Below are 8608 nucleotides of genomic sequence, written 5' to 3' on the forward strand. Positions count from 1 at the left end.
ACAACCCCTTTCACTGTAGGCATCTCAGAGTGGACAGGTAGAGTCTTTTTACAGGGAGAGGCTTAAGGATATTTTGCATTCTAAGACACACACACACACATACACACACACACACACTGATATCAACTTTCTATGCTAACTTAAGTCACAATTTTTTTTTTTTTTTTACTGTTAAGAACTTGCATCAAAACTAAACAATTCCCAGAATGTTAAGCCTCAGTTGGCCTCCTGTTTAAAAATTAGCAAGCATTTTATCACCCAGGCTTATAAAGAACTTTTTAAATGAGCCGATACACTAAAGAGAAGGCTCCAACTGTGTTAGGATGGAAGGAAAGTGACCACATATAAGCATATAGACCCGTGAAATGTTCTACTTCTTAAATGCTCCGGGAGGCAAATTTTCCAAGCATGGCCAAGACATCATGAATGAAAAATTCTAAACCTGCTTCATGACAGGTCACATTTAAAATGCAGGCACAAATAATGTACAAAATTACCTTTAGGCCATGAATATAAGGTATAAATAGCATACAAATGAATTGTTCAAGCCGAGTGTGGGTACATATAGCTGAAATCCCAGGAGAGTCATGACTTTGACATCAGGCTGGGCTACATAGCAAGACAAGAAGAAGGAGAAGGACCAAAAGGAAAAGGAAGAAAAAAAGCAGAAGGAAGAGGAAGAAGAGCAGGATGAGAAAGGAGGGAGAGGGGAAAAGAAAGAGAGAGAGAGAGAGAAATAATCATTTTGTTTAATTATTTCATGTGTTTAATCTTGGGTCCCACCTTTCACCACATCTTTTTATTTACATACTAATATTTCAAAAACATGTTTCAAAATTCAAATTTTAAAACACTCCTTCATTCAAGGTATTTCATGTAATGGATACACAGCCTGTATTTATTATCTTAATTATTAAATTATGTAACTATTTCTGCCATTACATATGTGTTTTATTTAGCATTTCCAGTATGTGGTTAAACAGATGGCAATATCAGCAGCAAGATAAACATTGTTCAAGGATGCACACTTCTGTATACAAAAGGTAATGCTTTTCTCAGACAAAATATTTCACTGGAAGTGTGGAGGAAACAAATCAACCATCAAACACTCTGCTCTCTCTGCAGACATTTGGATGGGGAAAAAAAAAAGCTTTGCCTCCAGTGGCACTGGAACCATCTTCGAAAGTCACTGTTAATGTCTGAGAGTTATCTGAGTCCAGAGTTATCTGAGTAATGCGAAGAATGAGGAATCTCTGCTGAAATCAGTATTTCAAAGGCTTCAGATCACAGAAAAAAAACTCCATTCTACTGTAAGTGTATAGCAGGCGAGGACAGTAAAAAATTAGATTTCTTAAAGGAAACTTACTAAGTAACTGAGTAACAGTGTATCTTGGGGCACAAGTGATAAACAGCAGGACTATAGGGACTCTAGCAAGGGAAAAGAAAAATGAAGGTATGACATTAACAGGCCTAGATTTCATTTCCTCCCAAATACATTGAAGACCTTCTGCTGGTTGATCTTCTTGACAGTGCTGTCAGCCCTCCTACTTCCCCTCATCTACAGCTCAGTGCTCTCTGTTTTATATTCCAAGACCACAGTAAAGTCCATTTCTTATTGAGACCCAGAGAAAACTCCCCGTGACAGAACTCAGCTGTAATCTACATCAGGCTAACACAGAAGAGCTCAAAGAGGCTGAGAGAGGAAAAGGGGAGGATGCTAACAAACCTTTGCCCATCTCACTGGCGTCCTCGAACACACCCTCTGAGCCTGCCTGCCCACAAACCCAGATGCTCCTTCCTCCCTTAAGCGCCTCCAACGCCCAGCCACGGGTACAAGCTTTGTACCTAGACGCTGCTCTCCAAAGATGAAAAGCTCACAGTTCAGAAGCAGGGAGAGGGCAGAGCAGCCAAGAGAAGCAGACAGGTCTGGATGAAGGAACACCCTAGCCATAACAGCTGTTTGACTCTCTTTGCCACCCACCCACCCACCCAGGTCATGACTGTTCACCCTACTCTACCCCAGCCTACCCACAAAGCAGGGCACAGAGATGAACATCACTGTCCAAGCATATGCCTCTGTGGTAATTGCAGAATCCATCTGGTAAAATCACAGGGAGTGTGTGTGTGAGTGTGTGTGTGTGTGTGTGTGTGTGTGTGTTCCCAGGCTTGCCCATGCATGTATGTGTCTCACTCTTGAATGCCCTCCCAAGCATCATGCATACAGTCAGCCCAGGCAGGGTCCAGAAATGAATGGCATGTTGCGAGGGCCTCCGTGATTGTTGGCAGTCTGTGGCTCTCTCTCTCTCTCTCTCTCTCTCTCTCTCTCTCTCTCCCTCTCTCTCTCTCTGCCTGAATCCCAAGCTCCAGCACTGGTGGACTTTGGGAACAGCCTGCCCCCTTCTGGTCTCCTTGAGCTCCATGGAAGGGCAGGGGCTGGGGTGGGCACAGCTTGAGGAGGACAAACAGACCCCTAGCTGTAGCCATCCTGTGCACAATGCAGCCCCCCGGGGATGCATTTGAGAAAAGAGGAAGACAGGAAAGTAACAAGCATATGACATAAAACTCAAGACCAGGAAGAGCAACAGGACCAGACAGTTGACAACTACCAGGAATACGAAAGTGAAAAAAGAAAAAAAGAAAAGAAAAAACAAAGGAAAAGAAAGAAAGAAAAGAAAAACAATATGCATATATGTCTACATGAGAAGGTGAAGAAATGGTGACATTGGAGGATACAGGTTATACCCAAACCTACAGATAAAAGCAAAATCACAGACAAGCCCAGAAACTCCGCTGCTAGGACGGAAAATCTACAAAACACATTTAAAGGGGAAAGTGGTATCCTGCCGCCCACCTTTCCAAGTCCAAACCTGACGTGACCGGACTAGGACACGAGAGGAAAACACTCCTGGCTGAGCACACACATGGAGGAGTTGTGGGTCGCTGCTCAGAACATCGGGGACCTGGGAAGGAATCAGCAGTTGCTTTCTTTCCTTCCCTTCTCACTTATCTCAACAGGTGGTCTCTGCACCCTGAAAGTACCTCCTGAACCCCATCTGCAGAAGGTGGGTGAGTCCCAAGGTGTCCTCCTCACCCTGCCTGTCTCCACTCCCTCCCGGCCAGCACTACGAGCTCTTAGTCCCTCCCACCTCCCAGTAGGTCTCCAGTTTCAGAAAGAACATGTAATAGCGTTTGTTTTTTTTTTTTTTAGACGGAACACAGGATCACTCAAACGCAGTAGGTTGCCTGAGTCCCCTTGGCTGTAAAGAAGGACTTGACTTGGGGACGTTGACAAAGCTCACGTTCTCATGCACAAGCCTCACTCCACTCTAACCACAGGTGAGGGCAAGACTTCTCTCTGGTAGCTGCGGAGCAGCCAGAATGCCATCAGATTGTGGCTGTCTCAGCCCCACAGACACAAAGGGCTGCACTCAGGCAGCAAGGGTCAAGACAACCCCAAAGAATTTGGGCACAGCAGAAAGCACATCTGACACAGCTGTGTCGAGGCAGTGTCTTCGGCAAGGGCTGCCAGCTGGAGTGACAAACAATAACAAGGACTATTCCTTCTCTACAGATCCTTGGAAACACCCCCCTGGTGGCTACTGTCCTTTAGATGCTAGGCGATTCTCTGCAGGGAACTGGATGATGGACAGACGGTCACATGGCATATCACACCAGCCCTCAGACAGACTGACGGCTCATTCCCACGCGGAGCAAGAGACACTGTCCCATAGTTAGGGACTCAGACCTCCTGCTCTCCTAGCTCAGAAAAAGGTAAAACAGATACTCCCAAAGAAGTTGAGGACAGGGGAGAAAGACAAGCCCCACCTAGCCAGCCAGCCAGATGGCACTAGAAGAACCGTGGAAAACAGTTTCAGAGCCCTGGCTGTCCACATCCCGGGAGGGCAAAGCACACCCGGGAGATGTGATAGTGTAGGCGGACAGACGGACAGTAAGTGCAACGGGCCACCCAGGTCAAGTCAGAGACAGCCAGCTGGGACCGAGGGGCAGTATCCTGAAGCTGCAGATCCCAGAGAAGGTGAAGTCAGGGAGGGCGAGAAATGGCAAGGTTAGGGACTGAGGAAGGCGGAGACAGGAGAAGCAGACACCGAAAGGGAAAAACAGGACCCTAAGTCAGATCAGGAACACATGACCCATTGTTGATGTGGGTACCAGGGAGGTGGTGGAGGACCTGAGACACTCATTCCAGGTCCCTTCTCAGTCCACAGCAAATAGCTCAGACCAAAGAAGCTGCGTGGAGAACCACCCCTGAGAATCGGCTGAGGATCCGGTCACGATCTGATGCACGCACTCCAGTGGGGAGTGAGGCATCAACGCCCCCACCCAGAGAGCAAGTAGGGCGCCCAGCAAGAGTGACAGGACCCCCAGGAAAGCGAGTCTCCCCTGGAGCTCACTTTCCAGACCTCAAGTGGGCGGTCCTCAGACTCCGCACCGAGCAGCGCTGCTCAGTGCACGACCCTGCAGCTGCCCAGGGCAGCCAGGGCGGCCAGGGCGCAGAGTCCCTTCGGATACCGGGACTTGGGTGGCCAGGACCGGTGAGAGGCGTGGGTAGGGTAGTCCATCTGTCTCTCACTGTCCGCGCGGCTCGCGACCCCCTTCCGAAAGGGCACCTTACCCTCGCCCGGGCGGCCAGTGCCCCACGGCTGGCAGGCTGCTGCGCGCGGGCTCCTCCGGGGCCGCCTCCCCGTGCTCCTCCTCCGCCGGCTCGGCCTCCAGGTCCTCCGCGGGCTGCGGGCGGATGGGCAGCCAGGTCCCTGCGCTCCCGGCGCGGGGCCGCGGGCTGCTGTTGCTGCTGCTCGGCTGCTCCCGCCGCTGCCCCCGCGCGCCGCCGCTCTCCAGCCCCGGAGTCCAGGCTGCTGAAATTCCACACCACCAGCGTCTGCAGCAGCAGCACCATGAGCGCCGCCAGCAGTGCCGAGTGCGAGCGCCGCGCCAGCCTCCGGGCGCACGGCGCCGCCACCATCTTCCGCGGCGGCCCGGGGCGAGCGGGGTGCCGGGACACCCCAGTGCGCGCTCTATGCCGGGGGCTCCGCGCTCGGGCCCCGCCGCCGTCGCCCGGGCTCGCCGCTGCTCCTCCTCCTGCTCCTCTCCTCCACCACCTCCTCCTCCCTTTCCTCCTCGGCCGCCGCCGCCGCCGCCGCCGCCGCCTCCACCGCCGCGGCGCGGAGTTTTCAGACGGGCAGGGACCCGGACGTCACCAGGAGGAGGGGAAGGCGGGAGGCGGGCGCGGGGAGGCCGCGGAGGGGGCGCGGCGCGCGCGCGCGGGGACTCGGCTAGGGGAGGGAGCTGGCCCCACACTAGTCTTCTTCCCCTGGGCCAGGGTCCCCACCCCACCCCACCCTCAGGGTTTCAGGGCGGGCTCTAGGGGGACTAGAGCTGGGGAAGGGGCCACCAGGGACGCGGGCCTTGAGCAGAGGGCGGGGCCTGGAGGAGGAGCCGAGGGCAGCGTGGGGAGGAGAAGGTGAGGGAGGGGGTGGGGGCAAAGGGAGAGGACAGGCACCCCCAGAACAGTCGTGGGAACAAGGTGGGGGTGCGAAAAGGCCGGTGCTCGAGGTAGAGAGAGGGAAAGTGGGGGGACGAATGAGCCAACAGGGCAGCTCGGCTTGCGGAGGTCAGGAAGAGGGAAAGAGGGGTCCTGAGACCCTGTGCTCCCCGTGGCAGAAAGCTGGAGGCGGAGTTGCAGGAGGCGCAGAGTTTTCTGTCCCGGGATCTTTGGTTGCACTGAGAAAACCTTGCCTGGTGGTGATGGGAGGAAACGTAGGAGTGTCACAGGTCCGGGCTCTTGCAGCCCCGGGATTCCTGGATCACTGACTGAAGCGATGGGGAGGAGGAGGAGATTCTCAATGACTCTCCTAGGTTAATCAGCACAAGCACTGTGACTTCTGAGTCAACCCCCACCCCAGGGGCCAACCAAATATGCAGGGCTCACTGACTCACTTCTCTGGTCCCCAAGGACTCACAGTCCAACATCCTCCAAATCCAGCTGGCAAGTCGGTGCTTTGGTGGCAAAAGGAGTTTCCCAACTCTCCCAGGCCACAAACTGAAAGGCGTCTGCCCAGCCGCAGAGCCTCCTTTAACTCCCTTGTTTCCATCCAGCCATCCTGATGTCTGACTTGCTGAGGGCACTAGGATCAGAGCTGGGTGAGGCCAGCCTTGCTTTGTAAGGAGAAGCAGTCTCCTGTCCTGGTTGGTGACCTTGAGATACCAAGACTGGCCCCCTTGACCTTGACCTCTGTCCTCTGTCAATGAGAGTATGGAAGGAATAATCTCTTTGAACTCAGAAGTCATCCAGCCCTCTCTGACTTACTTTTACTACCTTTCCCTTTTGATACACAGCAGCTATGAATGTCTGCACGTGGTTGGGACTGATGTGTATGTCAGTGAGTTGTGGATTTAAGGTGAATCCTTGGTCCTTTATCTCTTGCCCTTCTGAACTTCATCCTGGTTCTTAGAGGGAAGAGAGTGGTTATGTACAGAATCTATCAGAGAATGAGGCAAACAGTGACAAGAAACGGACCCTTCCTTCCACTGCACAGAGCAGTGACCAGTGTCAGATGTGGGGCCAGGTACAAGGATCCCAAGGTGACTAAGGGTGCCTCTTGGCTACAGCGAACTTGAAGGCCAGGGGAACCAGATGCAGGCATGGCATCTCAGAAGGAAATGTGGTCAGCACACTACAAAGATTTGCAAAGGGGCAGCCGGCTCATGAGGTTGCTAAGGGGAGAGCTTGTGTGCCCGGCCAGCCTGCTGCCCTGACACTCTGAAGCCCAGTCCAGGGCCTGCCTTCCAGCTCTGCAGCCAGACACAGATGCCTTCCCACTACCACGAGTGAGCCGGTAGAGGAAAAGCAGCTCCCTGGCTCACCGGTCCCCTCTTATTCGCATACCAGTTGGGAATATTTACAATCCACGTAATAAAACAATCTAAAAATAAACCTAACTAGATCATATAACTAGTGACCTCAGAGAGCTGATTCCAGGCACCGTGTCAGCAACCCAGAACAAGCACTGCAGAGTTTCCACTTCCTTTCTCCTCTCTGTCTCCCACAGGTGTTCACATTGGAACAGCACAACAGGCCTGACTCCTGTGCCTGAGACTGGCTGTAACTTTAGTTCATTTCTAATTCAGACTAAGGAAGTGAATCTAACCAAGGTTCCGTGATTCACCCCTGGCCTTAGGGTAAAGCTGTTATCTCTGTAGCCATTCAGGTAGCCGTTCAGAGGTTCCATAGAGCCAGGTGAATGCGAGCAAGCAGGGAGGTGTAGGAGAGTGACCTCCCTTGTCTACCCATGCGCGTTCCATTGAGTTTCCCCTATCATGGTCAAGTCATCTCCCCTCCCAGGACTTCAGGTTTCTTAGTGCTAAGTGAATAGCCAGAGGCAGTGGAAAAACAGCCTCCAAGCTCTTCATGGGCTGCAGAGAGTATCCCAGCCCCCAGTGCACCTTTGTTTCATGAACTCTTCTGCATTTTGCCTGTGAAGCAGCAATGACCTATGCTTCCTCCTCATGACATAATTAACAGCCGTCCTCCAGAGCCCAGGCTGTGATTCAGCTCCCTTGGGGCCCCAGTGCTTCAGCACTGAGGTTAAAGATCCCAGGCCCAAATCCCTGGAGAAACACAGTTGTTTATCTTGACTCATTAAAAAAAAAAAAAAAAAAAAGCCATGCAAGAAAGAGGTTCAGTTCAGTTGTCCTGGTCAGGTTAGAGATGCTGTAAACAGCTCATTTGACAGGTTTGGGGGGCAATTTTACCTGAAGTAGCTTTTGGGATTATCTTCTGGCTCTAAGATAGCTGGCCCTACCAACATTTTAGAGTGAATGGGAGGTAAAGATGGAATGGAAGAAGAGTTAGCCAGGAGCTGGTGCAAATTGGGGTATCTAAAATAGCCATCTCAGTATGGCAGATACAGTCAGCTGGAAGATCCAGAAGGTAGGTACCCGAAGCTTGCTGAACTATACCAAACAAAAATGGCTTCTCTGCATTAAGAGGACAAGACTTTTCATTTTTCAGTTGTCTGTAAAAGGGCAGGTGGTCCTTATCTGTTAGACAGAGGCCAGGGTCCTGCTTGAGACCCCGAAGTGGCTCCACCCACCTTATTTCAGGTTCTCAGGATTTTCAAAGCTCAGTTTTTCATTCCACAGAGATACATGGAACCCTATTACATGCATGCATCCTGCTGGGCAGGCAAAATCTGGAGATGATGAAGATTCCCCAAGGAATCTTTCTTTTTAAATATGGTTCCTAAGCTCCCATGCTATGGCTCCCAGGAGCCAGAGCTCTAGGGAAGTTTCGCCTGATTTGTGGGATTCCCACCACCACCCCAATTGCCAAAAATCTTGTTTCTCCATCACTTCAAGGATGGAAGGCTGGATTAGTCCCTGAGCATTTTGAGTTATTGGGTGTGCCCAGTCCTGAACTAGTGACTGCAAAGGAAAATATTGGGACAGTCTTCACCCTTGAGGAAATGTCCATCAGGTCAGAAGAGCAAGAAAAGCCATTGACAGCAATTCCAGGGTCAGTTCATGGAGGGAATGAGATGGATGAAAACTGGATTGCCCAGGTTTAATGTGTGCATATACACATGCTTGT

General features: G+C 51.6%; 1 protein-coding gene across 1 annotated transcript in view; it reads right to left on the reverse strand.

The window, feature by feature from the left end:
* Xylt1 (xylosyltransferase 1) overlaps positions 1-5082 on the reverse strand; it is a 252445-nt gene extending 247363 nt beyond the window's left edge. The window contains exon 1 of the mRNA XM_055627276.1: positions 4634-5082. Within this exon, the coding sequence (XP_055483251.1) occupies positions 4634-4981 (348 nt within the window). The 5' untranslated portion in view covers positions 4982-5082. The remainder of the gene's footprint in view (positions 1-4633) is intronic.
* Between the last annotated feature and the right edge of the window lie 3526 nt (positions 5083-8608).

Source organism: Psammomys obesus, unplaced genomic scaffold (genome assembly GCF_907164565.1).
Source record: "Psammomys obesus unplaced genomic scaffold, mPsaObe1.curated_primary_1811, whole genome shotgun sequence".
In the NCBI taxonomy this organism is placed as follows: domain Eukaryota; kingdom Metazoa; phylum Chordata; class Mammalia; order Rodentia; family Muridae; genus Psammomys; species Psammomys obesus.